The sequence below is a fragment of the Aulonocara sp. 'chitande type north' Nkhata Bay genome, linkage group LG7, assembly GCF_057382095.1.
Source record: "Aulonocara sp. 'chitande type north' Nkhata Bay isolate Kocher_YH1m ecotype deep benthic linkage group LG7, A_spYH_male_GT1.1, whole genome shotgun sequence".
Lineage (NCBI taxonomy): Eukaryota > Metazoa > Chordata > Actinopteri > Cichliformes > Cichlidae > Aulonocara > Aulonocara sp. 'chitande type north' Nkhata Bay.
The window spans coordinates 9079911-9099503 of NC_141350.1; the positions used below are offsets into that span (position 1 = coordinate 9079911).

The 19593-nt window shown below is 43.6% G+C and overlaps 1 protein-coding gene across 7 annotated transcripts in view; it reads left to right on the forward strand.

The window, feature by feature from the left end:
* LOC147324534 (genetic suppressor element 1-like) overlaps positions 1-19257 on the forward strand; it is a 39657-nt gene extending 20400 nt beyond the window's left edge. For 5 of the 7 annotated variants that reach the window (XM_086298387.1, XM_086298390.1, XM_086298392.1 and 2 more), the window contains exons 2-16: positions 1041-1220; positions 2568-2767; positions 6084-6250; positions 6342-6542; positions 7261-7416; positions 8205-8494; positions 9294-9597; positions 9712-10319; positions 10441-10553; positions 10655-10943; positions 12748-12861; positions 12958-13338; positions 13552-13848; positions 15451-15554; positions 15691-19257. In XM_086298387.1, the coding sequence (XP_086154513.1) occupies positions 1041-1220; positions 2568-2767; positions 6084-6250; positions 6342-6542; positions 7261-7416; positions 8205-8494; positions 9294-9597; positions 9712-10319; positions 10441-10553; positions 10655-10943; positions 12748-12861; positions 12958-13338; positions 13552-13848; positions 15451-15554; positions 15691-15828 (3542 nt within the window). In that variant the 3' untranslated portion in view covers positions 15829-19257. The remainder of the gene's footprint in view (positions 1-1040; positions 1221-2567; positions 2768-6083; positions 6251-6341; positions 6543-7260; positions 7417-8204; positions 8495-9293; positions 9598-9711; positions 10320-10440; positions 10554-10654; positions 10944-12747; positions 12862-12957; positions 13339-13551; positions 13849-15450; positions 15555-15690) is intronic. The other 2 variants (XM_086298389.1, XM_086298394.1) reach the window with 1 other exon arrangement.
* Positions 19258-19593: the final 336 nt, after the last annotated feature.

Sequence of the window (19593 nt, forward strand, 5' to 3'; positions counted from 1 at the left end):
GTCATAAAACCTGAAACGGCACATTTCTCTCTAATCTAGGCTTCTATGTTTGGGAGCATGTGCAAAGGAAACCTACCTAGAGTTAACCTCTAACCAGCTCTCGTTTTTTTTTTTTTTTTTTTTTTTAAATTATCTCTTTCAATCTTAACCGAGTTTAAATCTGTTTTAATGCTCCTACATACTTTTTTAATCACTCTGCTGTTTTCCCTGTTTTGGAATCTGTAAGTCTGAGATTTCCAAGCTCTGAAATCCACCGTTTACTTTATTCTTCCACTTTATCAAAGTTGTCAGTGTGACGAGCGGCGCGTTCAATAATGGTGTTCATTGTGTTCATATGAATTTTTCATGAGTGTGTTTACTGCTCTGGCCCTTTTGTTTGCGCTCTTTTTGTGGTTTTATGTGTCTGTGTGAGTGTTCTAAAGGTGTTCGTGTGATTGTGTGTTGTGGTGCTAATGAGGTCAGTGCTGTAGCAGCCAGGGTGGGTGGAGGGGTGCTGGCTAATTCCAGCTGTAATTAACATTAGTGGGTCAGTAAGAGGGTAGAGGGTGAAGACAAAGGTTACCTTACTTGTGTTTGTTCTCGGTGTGTTCTCTGTCCAGTAGATCGATGGACGCTCTGTGTGTGTTTCTGTTTTCTGCATGTATGTGTGTACATGATTGCATGCTCCACAAGGGTGTAAAAGCGCAGTGTGGTTTGTGTGTAGACGCCCCTGCGGTCTTAAGATGTGTTGGGTGGCTCCCTTGAGGAAACGGACATGTGTGCACTCATGTGTGTGATTTGCTATTAGGGTCACCGCTCTCCTGCCTCCACACTGTCTCTAGTGGAGCTGACCCCCACGTATGCACTCACTATCATCCCCAGACACACACAAACACACACTTGTCAGTTGAGTTTTGTTGATTCAGAATGACTCTGGTACCAGCTGTGTTCAGAAATCTTTTTTTAGGCAGGAAGTTAGCCGAGTGCAACGCTGAGCGAGGCCTTCGCTTAATCAAATCAATAATAAAGTTCCTCGCATCTTTTCTTTCCGCTCTCGCCAGGTATGAACCATGAGTCCAATAAGTCACCATCATTAGGAATGATCTCCACGGCGAGTCGCACCACGGCTACAGTCAGTCCCCTCAGTCCACTAACCAATGGGAACGCAGTTGCCCAGTCTGCAAACTCTGGATTCGCTGCTGCCCTTCGTAAACTGGCCAAACAGGCAGAGGACCCCAGAGGTGAGCACTGGTTTAACCACCCTGCACACACCCAAACACAGCTCCAGCTGCCTCAAGCCCTGGAGAGCTAACGTATTTTTGAGCACACACACACACAAACACACAAACAGACTCCTCTTTGTGTGTCACACCCAGTCCAACCTTTACTGCTGGTGTCAGGTTTGTACAAAATCCTGTTGACTTTCCTTGTTTCTCTCTCCTCTGTGGAATACTTCAGCTTTTGCATGGAGAAATGGGAATCTTTGTTTGCACACGGACACTTTAGCAGGGCGTAGGAGAGTGGGTAATCTTACGGTAGATTTTAATTTGTTGCCTCTGGACAGAGCTAGGAAAGCTCTGTCCTTATTCTTCCAGTTATTATGTTAAGCTAAGCTAACTGACTGCTATAGCTTCGTATTTAGACTACAGACACGACGGCGGTATCAATCTTTTATGTAATGGGGGAGAAAAAAGCGGTTTCTTGAAGACAGGAACACAATGTTAATGAATGAAAATTGGACAGCGTATTGAAACACAGTGCCAGTAAAAGTGAAAGTAGATCCTTTCAGAGTATGGTTGTATTTTGTGAATTATTGTGAAATGTTTGGCTGCCTGGTAGCTATTTGGTTGTGTGTGTGTGTGTGTGTGTGTGTGTCCTCACTCAGCTCACTGCTGTCCTAATGAAGGTGCTGGATAAGAGCTGACCTATCCTGACCTCTCCCTCTCTGTCTCTTCCTTCCTTCGTTTCCATTCATCTCCTAATAATGAGAATCTAATTACAGCCAATTATAACAAGCTCCCTCTCCCCTTCTCTCTCTCTTTCTGTGTCCCCGACTCTCCATCACTATCTCATTTTCTCTACCTGCAGCTCTACATGAACTCATTGGTTCCTACCTTCTCTGTCTCATTATTTCCTGCTTGTTTCCGAGTGTGTTTGTTTGTGTGCGTGTGTATGTGTTTCTCAGAAATATGGAGTAATGCCAGAGTGAATGTTACGGAGCACGCACACACTCCCTTTATCACACCTCCCCTTTGGTGTCACACCCCAGCCTCTTTTTAACACAGTCATTTATGACATGCTTCCTTCGCTCTTTTTACAGCAGTTTTTTTTTTTTTGGTGCGTGTCACACACCTACTTTCATCTCGTACCCTTTTCCTTCCGGTATCATTATTACACTTTCCTTTGTTTCTGTCACATTTTTTTGAAAGCTTTTTATCAAAAATGACTGAAACAGTGTTTAGTTCGTCACGTTGACAAAAAAATTGAAAAAGTTATGTGCCACGGGGAGATTATTTGATCGTGAAATCTTTTTAATCTGATCAGATGCTGTTTGCTGTCATTCATTCCTCTTTCTCTCCCTTCCTCAGGTTCTGCCCTCAGCAGTGAATCGTCTCCCGTCTCTTCCCCGGCCACCAGCCACAGCTCGCCGGTTACCACCCCTAAGCGGGGCTCTTTAGGGCCCCTCCTGGGCCAGAACAGGGGCCGCAGTGTCCCCAGCACACCTCCAGTAGTCACCATTGCCCCCATAAAGACAAGCAACGGCCTGTGGAGGGCCGACGGAAGACAGGTAAGACGTGTCATTCATCACGCTGTCACACCTCTGGGTGTTTCGCGCCAGTCTGAGACAAAATGTCTGCTGTTTTCTCTCTGTGCATCTGTACCTTTTGTTCCCCTGTCACGCCGGTCTCCTCTTTTCTCTCGGCCCTTCCTCGTCTCTCTCTCGTGTTCTCTCAGTACAGATGAGTGGTCTGTCGCTCTCAGTCTCCTTTATCTGTCCTGCTGCTGCTGCTGCTCCCTCCATTAAAGAAATAGTCCCAGTGCTTATCAACATCCAACTGTCAAAACCAGCCGTCCAAGCGTTGCTTTCTTCATTTACCCCATCCTGCCTTTCTCTGTGTTGTCTTACGCTTTCATTTTCATGCTTCCAGCCACCCTCTTCCTTGCTGTTCTGCGTCTTTTTCAGCAACACATTAAGTGTTTGTCTAAAAAATACACACACAGTGGAGGCTGCAGAGACTGGCACTTTTTGTCTTCAGCTTCCTGCAGATTGTGTGCGTGTGTGTACTTGACCCTTCACCACAAAAGGCTTAGGATGTGAAGGGGGACCTGCGCGTGTGTGTGTGTGTGTGTGCGTGTGTGTGTGTGTGTGTGTGTGTGTGTGTGTGTGAATTTAAGCTGTGGCAAGTAACCAGGCCCCTCAAACAATGCAGAGGTTAGCCCCCACAGTAGCCACTTCCCCCTGGATCAGAGCTGCCTTTCTCCCCCTTCACAAAGACCACTCTGTGGCCCAGCCTGCCTGGGGCTCTTATTCAGACATTCAGAGAGAATCGAGGAGGGAGGGAGGCAGGGAAAAAAATGGAGAATAGGATGTTAAGAAAGGAAGGGAGGGAGTGTAAGAATGAGCGGGAGAGCAGAGCTGTGTGTTAATTCAGTGTTTGTCCGTACTGTGCGGACAGAGCAAAGGACCGTTTAACCAAAGGAAGCAGACTGCGTGTGTTTTATTGCCGGGTCTGTGAAGGCCATTGGCTGTCTGCGAGGTCAGAGGTCAAGGAATGCGATGGCTGCTCTCCAGACCGTCCATGTGTTGCCTCCCTGTCTCGTTTTGACCTAGTGAGGATTTCTGGGAGATGGCAAAGGAAAGCTGCTTCGTCCCTGGTTTGAATCTGCTTTCCATGAGTGGCATATACAAAACTATTCAAACGTATTCAAAACACGAGTATTATACTGCAAATCAAGTGTTGTACTAAACTAAGGTAGCAGATTGGGTGTTGCTGAGAGAGGTCATTTGTTTGTGGTTTGTCTGTGGTCAGCCTGACCTGTACTGCTGTCTGTTGCTGTAGCAACAAGATATAACACATTAGTGTAAATGTATGTCTTTTTCTCATTAACATACTTTGCTAAACGGTTCCAGGCAGCTGTTTCTTATTTAGAATCAGTGTCTGGTGGTCTGTTGGCTTCTTGGTTGGTTGGTTAGTGAGTCGGTGGCTCCGTCACACCAAAAAATATCGCAGCACTTTTTCATTTTCAATTCCTGGTTTTACTTTGTTTTAATATCTGTTAATCGCTAACTGCAAGCATGCAAACAAACGGTTAGATCAGCTTAATCACTGCTGTAGACTATGAGTCTTTTCATTTTCTTTTTTTGCCTTACAGTTTGGAGCATAGACTGTATATGAAAATGGGAATAAACGTAAAGTCATGGATTAATTCGCCAATATTAGTTTTGGAGTCTTCATTATAGAAGAGTTTCGTGATTTTTGGAGCTAGAAGTGATATTTGGCAGCTAATGTTTACAAGCTACAGTAGAAACTCTATAAGTGCAACACATATATTGATGCCTACTAGTAAGTGCTAAGCATAAAACATAAACATTAAAGTTTAGAACACAGAAGATCAGTTCAGCTCAGTACAGCTGGCTGCAGTGACCACACCTTTTTCTTATAGCAGGCTGCAAACACGTTTGCCTGCTGCATTTTAGTATGGAAATTATATAAAGACTGTAAAGACTGACTTCCTTTTGGAGCACAAACAGTATAAACCATGGATGCCACCAGATGGCGATAGCTGTGTTTGCAAAGAGACATCAGTCCTACAGAAATCAAAGGAAAAAACCAGTCCCTGTCTTGACCTCTGTAAACACTTTGCTGCTAAGATTATGAGCTTAACCACAAGTTTTGGGTCATGCTGAACAAAACATTAAGTTTGTTTTAAATTTATTTTAAAATTCAGGATTATCTGTTCCATATTACCTCAATGGAGCACTTTGCTTTTAGTCTGCAGGCTGACTTGTAGTTCCTAAGATATTTAAAAGTAGAATGGGAGGCAGAGCCGTCAGATTTCAGGCCTCTCTTCTATGGAGCCAGCTCCCAGTTTAGACGTGGGAGACAAATGCCCTCTTACTTTTGAGATTGGGCTTAAAACTTTCATTTTTTATAAAGCTTATAGTTACAGCTGGATCACTCACACTTTTGTCTCTCTGTGCTTATACACCACTCTGCATTTAATCATCCTTTATTATTAATCTCTGGATCTCTTCCACAGTGTCTTTTGTCTAGTCTCCTTCCCCTCACCACCACAGAGTCCTAGCAGATTGGGATAAGACTGCGCAATCATTCACTAACTAATTGTGAATCACAGGTCCTTAAACAAGGACCGTGCAGTTTCACAGTCAGACCCGCCCTGGTGAAGCAGAAACCCTCCACTCGGGGTTCTGAAACAGGACTTTAGAAACCAGTGGGCGACATCAGAGAAGCTACATCCATCTCTTACACTGTCTATGGTTTGGAGCCAACCTCAAGTGGCCATTTGGTGAATTGCAGCTACTAGACTACTTCAGTATTGGCTTCATTTCTCAGATCCTTGAGCGCTGCTTGGTTTGAACAGAATGAAGAACAATGCCGCATGACATACCAGACAAAGTGGGAGAGAGCCTTGGATACAGGCATGGGGTACTTGTTTCTTAATGCGTGTTTATATGCAGGTTTGGCAAAAAAAAGGCCTATTTGGTCATGGTGGTGATTTTGAGCAATCGAGGATCAAATGCAGTGTTGTGGTGGCCAAATCATCTGAGTGAGAAGCTCAGAGAGGGAGTGGGTGATGAAGGATGGAGCAGTTGGCTAGATATTGGGATCATCTTTCCACTTTGATCTTGACCTGTTATGACATATCAGACCCACTTTTCCACTCCGCTGAGCCTCTGGCTGCAGCTCAGAGGTTTTTACGCAATCACTCCATCTTATTTCTCACTCGTCTTTTTCCAGAACTCCTCTACTCTGTTTGAATGTAGCGCGTGCACACTCACACAGACACACACTGGAAAAATAAAAATCACACCAATAGACATAGTAAAGTCTGCTCTCACACTTTCTGTATGTCTTTGTCAGGTGGAGCCGAGTGTTCAGGGTCTCAGCAGGGAGCGGGTGGGAGCTGAGAACCCCCAGCCACAGCAGGATAAGAGGACTCCTCCCATCTCTTCACCTCACCCCCTGGCTCACTCCTTTGGCCTCACACCAAGCAGCATCATGCAAGACCCCCGAATGCAGAGCATTAGGTAAGTGTGGCACGTGCATACTGCGTAGCTGTGCAGAAAAGTCTGCGTGCAGAATTCATTCTTAAAATTATCCTCTGAATATGTTCTGCAGTTTGCCGGGGCAGATGCACCCCGTAGTGCCCTCAGGTGCCGTTCCAGAGGAGTACCTGAGAGCACTCCGGCCGTTCGCCACCTCAGATGACCTCCGTCTGAGCTCTCTGCCCCTGAGCCTCGACCCGGCCGCTGCAGCCCACGCCGCCGTCGCCGCTTACTATCATCCAGCCTACTTGCACCACCCTCTGTCCTTACCGAGGTAACAGAAACCCACACAGCTGCCATTTATCTTTTTTTAGGTTAATGCCTGTGTATAGCAGTAATCTGCATTCTTCTTTATAGCCACCAGGGGGCTCCTTGGGTTTCAATGAGAAATGTAGCTGGAGTCAGGGGCTCCCCAAATTGATGACTTCACTTAATCTTTTCTGATTAGTCTATAGCATAATCACTAGTCTTAATGGATACAACATGATGATCATTTTGTAAGTAATCTAAATAGCAGGGTGTGTGTTACAGTGCAATTGACAAGTTATCAATCTAGCTTTGGGACTGCAATATTCCTCGTTTTCTCAACCCAATCTTCTCCTCTGGTTTTAAAACACGATGCTGAATTCACTTTACTAACCAGTAGGCATTATCATTGTGGCTATTCCAATTTTTATTTACAGTCTTTTTATATAGCATGCTGGAATAAAGCAGGAAGTGTGCAGTGTCCACTATAGCTCACCGGGTTGAGGTGGCGCCCCATAACAAAAAGCTAAAGTCCTTGCTGCAGGGGCCTGGGTTCCGACCTCTATTCTCTCCATGCTTTTACTGCTTCTTCTGCACAGTCCTGTCAAATAAAAGTCAAAATGTTAAGAATAAAAAAAAAAAAAACTACATCCTTTAATCTATTCTGCACTCACTTATCAGATAACCATCAGCTCCTCGGTGGCAGATATATTCTGACTCATTTTTTGATTTTTTTTCTGCCACAGGATGGAGGAGTCTCTGTGTCTTTCTGCACTGCGATCACAGTTCTACTCTGTGCCTGCAGGGGGTGCCTTCCCTCCACTGCACCCCTCTGCCCTCCACTTACACCTGCCTGGAGGCCGCTACCCTGCAGACCTAAACCACACAGCCTTATCTGAGAGGTAGCACTTTGTTTCTTTCTTCCTTTCCTTCTTTCTTTCTTTCTTTCTTCACTGTCTGCAGAGCTGTGTAATCTCTCTGCAGGGTAGGCACAGGTTGCTGACTGTGTGATATTTTTAGCACACACCCCACAGTGCCTCCTATACACTTATCACACACACACTGCCCTTCACACACACTGTACGCCCACAGACATGCATATGCAAGCCAGCGCTTACATAAAATCGCACACACATAACAAAGTATTTTTTTATTTTTTAAGTCCCTCTGTGTGTCTCTATTTTCTTTCAGCACTTTGAGCTGCTTTCTCAGTTTGACAATACTCATTGTTTTCCTGTGGCATAATGCACAGGGGAAATGTTTGTGTTTGAAATGGATGGCATTCATCATCTGGTTCTGTAATGGCTCCTGCATATCTTGTAGGTTTGTTTGTGTGCTATTGATTGCTTGTGTGTGTGTGTGTGTGTGTGTGTGTGTGTCATTTTCCTGTGGATACCTATTAAGTGTTCATCTGCTCTTGCTCAGTCATGCTGTGTATGGATTATTTTCCTCGTGGTAAATGGAGAGAGTGTGTGTGTGTGTGTGTGTGTGTGTGTGTGTGTGTGTGTGTGTGTGTTCTTCTGCAGCTGCGTGTGTGTGTGTGTATGTTTTAGTAGAAATGTTTGTGCGAGGTTCACCAGTGTGTGGTTAATATCTGCCTCATGTTGGGTGTTGCATCTCTCACCTTCTCCCTTTTTGTGTGTGTGTGTCTGTGTCTGTGTGTACGCATACTTGTCAACCTCCCCCACAGGCTACAGATGGAGAACGAGCTCCGCCAGCGAGAGAGAGAACAAGAGCGTGAACGAGAGAAAGAGAGAGAGCGAGAGGCCGGGCTGGAACGAGAGCGGGAAAGAGAGAGGGAGCGAGAGGAGGAGAGGGAGCGTGAGAGAGAGCTGGAAAGACAGAAGGAGAGGCAGAGGGAGAGACAGCAGCAGATGGTCAGAGCGGCAGAGGGCCACTACCTGGCTGAGCTGCATGCTCGGAGGGCACCACCGGAGGACAGGGCCAGGCCAGGAGAAAGGCTGACCCCGAACAGACTGGGTACCTACACACAAACACGCGTGCACATGTATGTGCGCTCGCCTGCAGGTGCATGCTCAAGCATGTATACAGAGTTTTAGAAACTGATTTATTTATTTATTTATTTTTTACTTAATTTCAGTTAAAATACCCAAATAGTCTGTTCTGAATATAGCTGACTCATTATGACTCATTATTATCGAGAAAGAAGACAGAAGCTCACAACACTGCTGGTTTTGATCTGCAGTAGTTTAAATTTTTAACACTTGTGTTGCTTAAATAAAGTGTCTGCCCAACACTTTGGACCTGAGCCACATATCCTGACAGCTACTGGCCAGATTGCAACGAAATCTGTTAGAAACATTTATACCCCAAAGGGGAATTTCTAATGACTTGCTGACTTCTCAAGTTGTTGAAATAAAACTATCAAAGGATGCGGTAAATTGTTTAAAGTACAAGCAGACTGACATATAAATTAGCACACTTGTGGTTGAAACCTTTACATTTTATTCTCTCTTCAAGCTCTCGCTCTTTGGCTAAAAATCTCAGCTCTGCACACAGTCTGTCTCATTTTTTTAACCTCTGTGAACACATTCTGCACGTAATACTATAACTTAAAAGGGCAATGGGAGCAGATCCTAAAATAAGGCTTCCTGCAGTGGAAAATGGACTAATATGTCCAGTTATACTTATCAAACTGAAGGACTTAGAAATAAAGACTGCATCAAATAAAGGCCCGTTACTTTGTGCTGTTGAAGTAAATAAACATCCTGATATATCAGCGTAGCACATAACACATGCACTTTCCATAACTCCACAGTTTCTCCAGATAAATCCAAGGACTCCGAACACCCAGGTTTTTCAGCACCTAAGCCTCTGCAGCCTAGCATTCACTCCTCCAGGGGCTCTGTGCCATACCCAGTGCCCAGCTTGTTGCCTTCTCACCTGGGGAAACATCATGCTGGTGCTGTTGGTGGGATCCATGGAGCTCTTTCCGCCAGCATGATGAGTCAGAGAGCCAGCGAGGAGGCGTGGTTAACACAACAGCGAGCACAAGGACAGGACAGGGAGCTTGGCCTCAGGTCACCGGGGAAAGGGGTGGAACCGAGGAGAGACGGCAGCCGGTGAGAATTAGCTGCTTCTTCTTTTGAATACAATTTGTATCCCTTTTGAAACACCATGCACTCTTTATTAGGTCCAGAATTTGAATAAAAAAAGTTTCTTTCTGTTCCTCTAAGCAGTACCGGTTCAGTCTATCACAACCCAGGCAGCAAAGATGTCGCAGCCTGCCTCGGCGCTCCACCGCCGCTAATCTCCCCAAAAGCTCCTCATCAACCTCCTGCCCCTGCCACTACACTGTGGAACCCAGCTTCTCTTGTTGACGCACCTGCAGACTCCCGCAGAAAACTAAACGCCCCAACGCCACCGAGTCGACCGCCACCGGGATTGACCAGAGCCGAGAGACCGCCTGCGGCATGGGGGGAGAGGCTGGAAGAGGGCAACAGGAGGATGGCAAAAAGCCCAGAAAGGTTCGCCTCACTCAGGGGAGCAAGTTTACAGGAGTGCTGGAACAAGAGTGAGCAGGACAGAGCCATCCAGAGCCTCTACCACCGGCATCACATCAATAACCTCCACCAGCGATCCTTTATGCCTCCGTCTATCTCCAGTGGAGCCTGCACTGACCTAGGGGGACGGTGCCAGGCTGCTTCTCCGCCAGCGGTAAGGGAGCGACCGCATCAGGTGCCTGACAGCATGATGGTGTACGATGAGGTTCTCCAGCAGCATCGCAGGCTGCTCAGCAAACTCGACCTGGAAGAGAAGAGGAGGAAAGAGGCCAAAGAAGGAGGTGAGAGGAATAAAACAGAAAGCAGCAGGAGGTGGAGATGGAAGACTAAAGGGAACTGCAGATCAGGTCATTACTGATGCACAGGCCTGCAATTGTTTTAATAATGCTCTGCCTTTACCAGGTTATTACTATGACCTGGATGAGTCATATGATGAGAGCGATGAGGAGGAGGTGAAAGCTCATCTGAGAAGAGTGACAGAACAGCCCCCACTCAAGCTGGACACGTCTTCAGAGGTGCGAAAACACACACAGTCACATATGCATTCATCACAGGTACAGTATTACGTTTTTTGGGAGTTTTTTTCCCCTTTTGTCTGATTGATCTTTCTCCAAAGAAAGTGGATTTTCTGCGTGTGTGTGGTCTTACTACGCTGACCCATCGCGATGATCTTCTGGCTCAGAAGAGGAGGAAGAGGAGGAGGATGATGAAAGAGCGCAGCGTCTCTCCTCCGGCTGTGCAGGGCAAGAAAAAGGCCTGCTCATCTTCAACATCTTCAACACCCACAACTCCCTTAACTACTCCGTACTCTGCCGAGCAGATGGACTGCACCCCCGAACTGGAGAAGAAAAAAGACTTCCTCCTTATGTTCAACCTCTCGCACGTCAGCCCACAGCAGAGGAGAGGTAACAACCTGTTTGGTATCCACACACACATCCTACGTGCTACTCTGCTTTCTTCAGAGTTGCTCTGGTGATTCCCCGTGGAGGGGATAAAAAATGAAGCATGTGAGAAGAAAATAAAGTTAGGAAGAATCTGAAGGCTGGAGTGGGATTTTCTGATTTGTCCAGCAAGAGTAGATTTGAGCCCACATCCAGGAAAGACATGGTACTGCTTCAGAATGTGTGAAATCTGTTTAAAAGGTCATTAGTTTATGAAACTGGATAAACTGCAGATGTATAATGGAAAAAACTGGCAAAACTAAATATGTAGAAAAATATCTTCAAGTACACTTTTGGGTGGCTGCTATATCAGGTAAACCTATTAAACTACCTGTTAACGAAAATCAACCAATCGCGTGGCATTAGCTTAGAGCAGGGGTCCGCAATCCCAGTCCGCGAGGACCAGTGCCCCTGCAGGTTTTAGATCTCACCCTGGGTCAACACACTTGAATCACATGATTAGTTCATTACCAGCCCCCTGGAGAACTTTAAGACATGTTGAGGAGGTAATTTATCCATTTAAATCAGCTGTGATGGATCAAGGACACATCTAAAACCTGCAGGGACACCGGCCCTCGTGGACTGGGATTGGGGACCCCTGGCTTAGAGCATTTAGGCGTGTAGACATGGTCGTGATGACCTGCTGAAGTTTAAACTAAGCATCGGAAAGAGAAGAATGTTCATTTTAGTGACTTGAACAAGGCATGGTTGTCAGGGTACTCCAGAATCTGAGGATCGTCTGGGATTTTCCCACACAGCCATCTTTACGGTTTATAAACACTGGTCCAAAAAAGATAAGATATCAGTAAGCATTAGTTCTTTGGGTGAAAATGACCTGAAAATGAAGTGCTGATGTCAGGAACAACAAAAAGTGCAACTATAGTATGCAGAAGAGCAAAATGTATGAAATCGTGAAGCAGATTTGCTACAAAAGCAGTTATTAATCAGAAAAACTTGGTCCTAAGAAAGTGGCATTGGCATGTATAAGGTGTACAATGCAAAAATCTTAGGGGTTTAAAAATAACATGAAGGTGACCACAAGTCCATACCGTCTGCAGTAGTCATTGAAAACAGATGGTGACTCTGGCTGTACATTTGGGGTTCTTGTCATGCTGCAGGAAGAATGAGGACCAATAAGATGCCTCTCTGATGGCAGAATGCAATGAATGAGAAATTTTCCATTGCTCTCTCAAGTTTTTATATTAAAAGTTAGAAATATTATTATGCAAAGACTGCCTAAGAAGTGTTAAATATTCTTAGAGCTCTTTGTTTTTCACACTGGCTGTGTTTTTATTTTATTTTACCCCTCTGTTAAAAAGAATCTCATAACTACAATCTGAAAATTGGATTTTCAAATACCAGCGTAAACTCTCTGTTGTTAAATGATTATTACTTGCTTGCAGGGACACTGTTGTATAATCAGCAGCTCACTTGCACTCTCTTTTAAAGTTTTTCCTCTTCATTTTCTGAAGACTTTTCTGTAAGGCCAGTGCTTCAGTAAGATTTAGTTGTCGATGAAATGGGGCATAAAATCTAAACTCAGTGTATGCTATTCTGACCTTAAGAAAACATTTGGAGACTGTTGAGGGGGGGAAACTGGTAAGAACTTCATTAAATTGAATTTTTTTCCTCTCTGAATTGGGCATTACCCTCAGATCATCCATTTACTGACACTTCCCCATTAGTTCCCGGCCAAGTCATTTTTTTTAACACATATTTTTTTAAAATATGAGTGATGGGTGTTCTCATTCTGTCTTTTTCTCTGTAGATAAAGAGAGAACAGAAGAGCTGCTGAAGGCCATTCAGAGGAAGACTGTGACGTTAGACACACTCAGATATAATCCTTTACCACTGTGCAGAAGTCCTCCGGCTCCCTCCACTGGTGAGGCACACGCAGACAAACGCAGGAAACATGAATGCATGCGCTCTCAATTAATCAGCAAACAACTCTTTAATAAAACTTCTGCTTTTCTTTTAGGTGACTCCTTCTCAGCACCTCTGCCGTGTCCGTCAAATGGACACCTGTACCCAGACTCTCCCAGCCCCTCCCCTCCCTATCTTAGCAAACATAAACACCTTCATAACGACGCGCACAAACCACCTGTAGACTCCACGGTGACTCGGCTCCCTCCTCCCTTGGCCCCACATCATGAAAAGGTTGAATTCGTGGAGACACAATCGAACAGGAAGCGCCAGGGCCTCCAGAACGGCACTGGCGCTGCTGCTGCTCAGAAAAAGGAGCCCAGTCAAGTGCAGAATGGGCGGAATCGACCCTTGGAGCGGTTCACACCTGAGGCCTTCGCTCAGCACTTCCATCAGGCTGTGCTGCAGTCCACACACAGCACACTGCAGAACAAAGGTTAGCCACGCTCCCATAGGTGCATGACCTGATTGTTCTTTAATGTTAGGGGTTTGCCACCTAGTGGTGTCAGTGTGCACTGCACTGCCTTTAAAATGTAAACAAAAGTCCAGTTCCTATCACGTTAAGTGAAAATCACATCAAGCTGTTAAAAAGAGCTACAAGGACTGACTTTGCTTTTTGTTTGTTTTGTCTCACTCTCTTCTTCTTAAGGACTCTCAAATTGTGTCCCAGAGGCCGGCGTGAAGGCCGATCCCTCGCAGCCTCACAGCGTCTCTCAGCTGAAAAGTTCAAATCTCATCCATGTCTCTCAGCGTGCACATATCAATGGCCATCACTTCCCTTCTTCTGTAGCCAACCGGGACACTCTAGCCCCACAGGAGAACCTGTCTGAGGATGAGGAAGAGTCCGATCAGGAAGAGGACGAAGAGGAGGAGGAGGAGGAGGATGTTCCAAGGAAGTGGCAGGGCATTGAAGCTATTTTTGAGGCCTACCAGGAGTATGTGGACGGTGAGTCAGTGACATAGCACATGCATTACCCCAATAGTCGCTTTTTCTGTGATATGATGAAAACAGAGAAAGTTATTTATATACATGATGTAAAAACATTTTGTTGCATACATAATTGTAAAAGTTGTGCACTGCAAATGCCTACATATACAACTTGCATGTAAATAGTTTTCAGCAAGAGTGTGAGATTAATCTCAGAAGTCGGGTCAAAAATCAGTGAACAGTAAAAGAATTAGCCGGAGATGCAGGGACTCAAATTTGAAATTCTTGACTTTTAAAACTTAAGAGTTCTCAACCACCTATAACCTGCATGTTAATTTTTTGTAGGTTGTTAATTTAATATATGAATTGAGACATGAAAAACATCAAATGTCTTGGCAGATGTGCAGCACTATGGATTTCTTGGAGAGCTTTATGTCTTCTGGATAAATATAGATCCGTTCAGTTTTATTTATATAGTGCTAAATCTGCTTTATATTGTAACCCTATTGTAAGACCATACATTAATAAATTTAACCCCAAACAGTTCAATTCTTTATTACATGATTTATAGTTACAAAAATGACTGCATATATGTAACATTTACTCTTGATGCTCATATATTTTGCTAAAAAACATTCAGATTTTTTTTTTATTTCTTTGTTAATTGGTCGGAGCAGTGGGCTATAGGGGTTGGACCCCCATTTTCCTTTAGCAAAAATTCAATGAGGTGCTGGAAACATTCCTCAGAGATTTTGCTCCACATTGACATGATGGCATCACTCAGTTGCTGCAGATACTCCCCGACATCCCAAAGGTGCTTTATTGGATTGAGATCTGAGTACTGCGGAGGCCATTTGAGTACAGTGAAATTACTGTCACATTTAAGAAACCAGTTTGAAATGATCTGAGATGTTTGACATGGTGCGTTGTCCTACTGAAAGCAGCCACCAAAAGATGGTACACTGTGGTCATAAAGGGATGGACATGGTCAGCAATGATACTATATCTTGTATCTTGGGTAGTGGGTGAAAGGAGGCCCTGTAGTTAGCTGACAGTATTGGCACCTGCTGTTGTACCTCATCTGCTTCATGGTCTGATGTGTTACCTTTACCTTGTTTGTAATGAGTTACTGCTGCTCTCCTGTCAGCGTGAAGTATTCTGGCCATTGTCCTGTGACCTCTGACAACCCAGAGACAACTGCCACTCACTGATATTTTCTCTTTTTTGGGCCTTTCTTTGTAGACCATAGAGATGGTTGTGTGGGGAAATCCCAGTAGATCAGCAGGTTCTGAAATAATGTCCCTGTGATAACAGTGCAAAGGTTGCATGGACTAATTGTACATGCAGAAGGAAAAGGCATTGAAATGACACTGAAACAATGGACGAACATGATTTAGAGAGACTCAAGTTGTTTTTTGTTTTGTTTTTTTAAATCTAAATTTAAACCCTGAGTTAGCGTCATCTGCTACATACAATTTAGACATCTTTTAGACCTCTAATCAAAAGTAAATAGCTCAGCGGGTACACTGGTGTGTGTGAGCTCAGGGGGGCTAAAATTGGAGTAAAAGACAAGTTAAAATGCAATATAATTAACTGAAACTGCCTGTTTTCTCTTCACAGAATGGAGTATAGAGAGGCAAGTCCTTCACAGTCAGTGTAAAAGACTCGAAGCACAGAACTACAATCTGACCAGAACTGCAGAGCAGCTCTCTATCACTATGGGGGTAAGCATCATTTTGTGTCTTCCACGTATGTGTACTCTTTGGTGCCAGTGTTGCCATCTCCTGTTGTAGCAATGTAGCTTGGTGCATAAAGCCTTGGTTTCTGTAATAACAGCCGTGTCTATCCTTCGTTTATTAGGAGCTGGTGACTCAGAGGCAGAAAGTAAGAGAGGAGAGGGAGAGACTGCAGGCCCAGCTCGAGCACTTCAGGAGGTGTTTGACTCTACCGAACATTCACTGGGGCAGGGGCCAAGTGAACGGGCACACGCCGAGGTGACCTCTGACACAGACTCTCCAAAGCCTCTGACAGCGGAGGAACAGTAACAAGAACGGGCTGGAGCCGGGCCACTCTCCTCACTCGAAGCACTCGACGGAGCCAACAGTTGTCTTGTTACCCTTTTTGGACAGTCAATTCTGTCACATGACTGGTCCCAGATACACCTTACTACCTGCTATATTTGTATCACAGTAACTGTAATCCATGGTGTCCATGTAGAGCTTAAACGGTCTGATTCTTCCCATGGATTTCAACAACACTGCGTAGCTACGGCAGCATCGTTGTTAGAGTAACGCTAACCACTCCTACTTGAGTTGGCTTTCAAGTACAGCAATGTGAAAAAGAGAGTACAACCTCTTTCAGTTCTAAGGTTTTACTTATCAGGACATAATCACAAAAATCATCTGGTCCTTAACAGTTCAAATGCAATATCAGTTGGACAATAACAGCAGTGTGTCAGAACTAAGTACACCTCACAGTTCAGTGCTTGAAGAACCACCTTTAGGAGCAATAACTTGAAGTAAACATTTTCTGTATGACTGCAGCAGTCTCTAAAGTAGGCTCAGTCTACTTTACAGCGTTGCTTCAGTTCACTGGGGTTTTCTTGCATTTGTTTATGCATGGCTCTCTCGAGGTCCTGCCACAGATTTTTAGACAGGCTGAGGTCTGGACATTGTCAGGGCCATTGGGCCTCATTCACTAGTATTTATGTAAATTTTTGTTACACAAGCGTGTATGAAAAAATGTTGTTGGAATCATAAATTGCGCCCAGCGCCCTTTTTTGTTTTACCAACACACGTTTGTTACTGAATCTGAATCCAACAGGATTCTGCAATCTTCATACTGCCACAGCCCGATTTCTCTATATATGTAAATGCATTGACCTCAAAGCGAAGTAGAGACAGCTGTGGTGATGTTGTTAAGACCTGCAGTGCTAAGGAAGAAAGCAGGAAAAAGTCTGACTGAAGAAACTGAAACAAGTTTGAACAACAGACTATAAAATAAAATAAAAAGAAAACAGCTGAAGAATGAGGAGCAGCTGATCTGTCCAAGATGAGAAACTCAATCCTTTCTTTTTCTAATATCTGTGGAGAAGTGCCAAGACACTGGATTTTAAGGAATCATATCCAGCGATACGACAGAAGTCATTTTAATGAAAAAAGAACATTTAATGTAAGATGAGATAAAGGGATATTGGAATACATTTAAATTAAAAGACCTCCACCTTTTCAATTTTTTATTTATTTAATTGTAATTCTGATAATCCTGATTTTATTATTCGTAGTAGTAGCAGGAGCAGTAATAATATTAGTATTTAAAGACAGGTGTTTACATTTTCTGAGACATTTCTCTGTACACTTGGCCAGGGGCACTTCTAAATTTCTTTATAGACTACAAACAAGTTTGCATATTAAAATATCGATGAATCACAGATTTGTGTGTAACCACTGTTTGTGAATGAGGCCCACTGTCTTGCTGCACGACCTAATTTCTGCAAGTTGTTCCACTAAAATCGTGTAATTTGTTCAGATGCAACTTTGCAAACCTAAGCCATGCTGCCATGAGAGAAGAGGCTTTCTCCTGGCAACCCTTCCAAACAAGCCATACTAGTTCAGTCTCTTTCTAACTGTACTGTCATTAACTTTAACATTTAACATGCTGAATGAGGCCTGAGATGCAGCTCTTGGGTTTTTGCAGTTCCTCTGAGCAGTGCAGCGTTTGACCTTGGGGTAAATTTACTGGGGCGTCCACTCCAGGGAATGTTGGCAACTGGTTTGCATGTATTCCACTTGTTAATAATCTTTCACTTAAAAAAAATTGAAAATGGCCTCATAACTCTTTTAAAACAATTGCTTCTCAGATCACTGCTGATGTCTTATCTCCTTGGCACTTTGTTAAAACACACCTGAATGCTCCTGAGCTGCAAACTTCCAAAACTGCTTTTATAGAGGTTCTCACACTTGCTGATGGTCAATCAATCAGCCAGCACCTAGCTGCTCTTAATTGCTATAGAGGCAGTGAGGGTGTGCTTAGTTTTTCATGCACTGCTTGGAAATTCTGTTATAGTTTTTGGTGAAATTAATAATGACACGGTGTAATGCAGCATGCTTATCTGAGGTTATAGTTAAATAATGTTAGAACCCAGTAAGGACCAGATCATTTATTATGTGCTAATATGTTCATTCTTAGATTCGAAAGAGAGTGTGCTTTTTTTTTTTCCTTCACAAGACTGTATGCCCAGTGTACAGTCATATTTTCATATGGATTTAAAATGTTTCAGTCTACACTAAATAAATGTATCAGCAGGCACATATCTGTAGCTTCTCTGGGCAGCAATGAGGTAATCCGGGTGTGCAATGATCACCCAGTTGGACCTCAGAAAATAAAAATTGAGTCAAGGAATCAAGCACACCTCAGGCCTTAAACTTGACAGGATGCACTTGAAATGTAAGCAGAGGGAAACTTGACCGTCCTCTGTATTGTATGTTGTTGCTTAGTTATATATATCTGACAGATGAAGCGGTGTGTGTCGCTGGTAAAAGCTCTACGGAGCGTAGGGAACGTCTAAAATGTCTATATAACAGCAAATGGTATCAATGGCATTTTTTTAGGTCAGATTTTTTTAATGGGTAATGTCACTTGTGATAGATGAAGAGTTTTGTATGCTTTATCGGTTTAACCATTTGTCGTGGGAAGCCATATGCTTTGTTTAAACTGCTGCTGGTCAGAATGAAAAGGTTTAGAAATTTAAGGAGACTGGCACAGTCGGTGTTACGTGACGCTAAAATGATTGAGAGGTGCACTGTGGATGGAGAAACGTCAGTCATGTACCTTTTTTTTTTTTTTGGATGGTACACCCGGGAGTCTGTGTCTCAAAGCCCTTAACATGACCATAAATGTTAGAGAGATAAATAAGTCATTGAAATGCAGATTCTGCATCACTTGAGCGAGGATTTCTCACAGTTTTTGTCCAATTTCAACTGAAAACTACTTTCAGGAAGAGAAAAGCCAAACTATTTAGTTCACTATTCCAATTCATGTCAAAACTAATTTAAAAAAAGACACCTGTAATAATTATTTATTGTTTTATGCATAACCTAAGCGACAGAATAACAAACTATACCTTTCACTGGTATTTTGATGAGACTTCTTTTTGTTTAAGACAAAAAATAATGTCACTTGTTCAGTTTCTATCTACAAGCACAAGCACCGTAGCAATCCCGCCCTCCCCTCCAGTTCACCTGACCGTCCTGCGTCACTTTTTCCGTCTCCTCTGCAAACCTGCTGTGAAATCTTGCCTATTTGCTTCAATCCGTTGTTATGTAATTTATTATTTGGGCTGTATAATGGCAATGAATTATTTATTAACATACGGTATATTGCTGTAAATTCGGGTGTAAATTTACATTAAAATACTTGTAAAAACTCCTCACTGTTATTGTTGCATATCTGAGTTTTTACTTCTCTGAAATATTTATCAGAGGTCTGTGTTTGCATTTATTCAGCAAGTGGTCTTACACAGAATAGCTGATTAAAATGTACAAAATGTCATTATGTCTGACCCTCCATAGCTCAAAAAACAAAACAAAACAAACTGAGAGCAGCAACAAAAACTCCCAAGCCTTTGGAGGTCTTCAAAGTTTGCACACAAATTGTGTCCTCCATAATTATTATGAATGGATTTAATCATTGTAATTCTCAGACAGCGAGCATCTCCTGTGGACCTGGTGGTTATATTTGAAAGGATAGCATTACCAAGTTTTA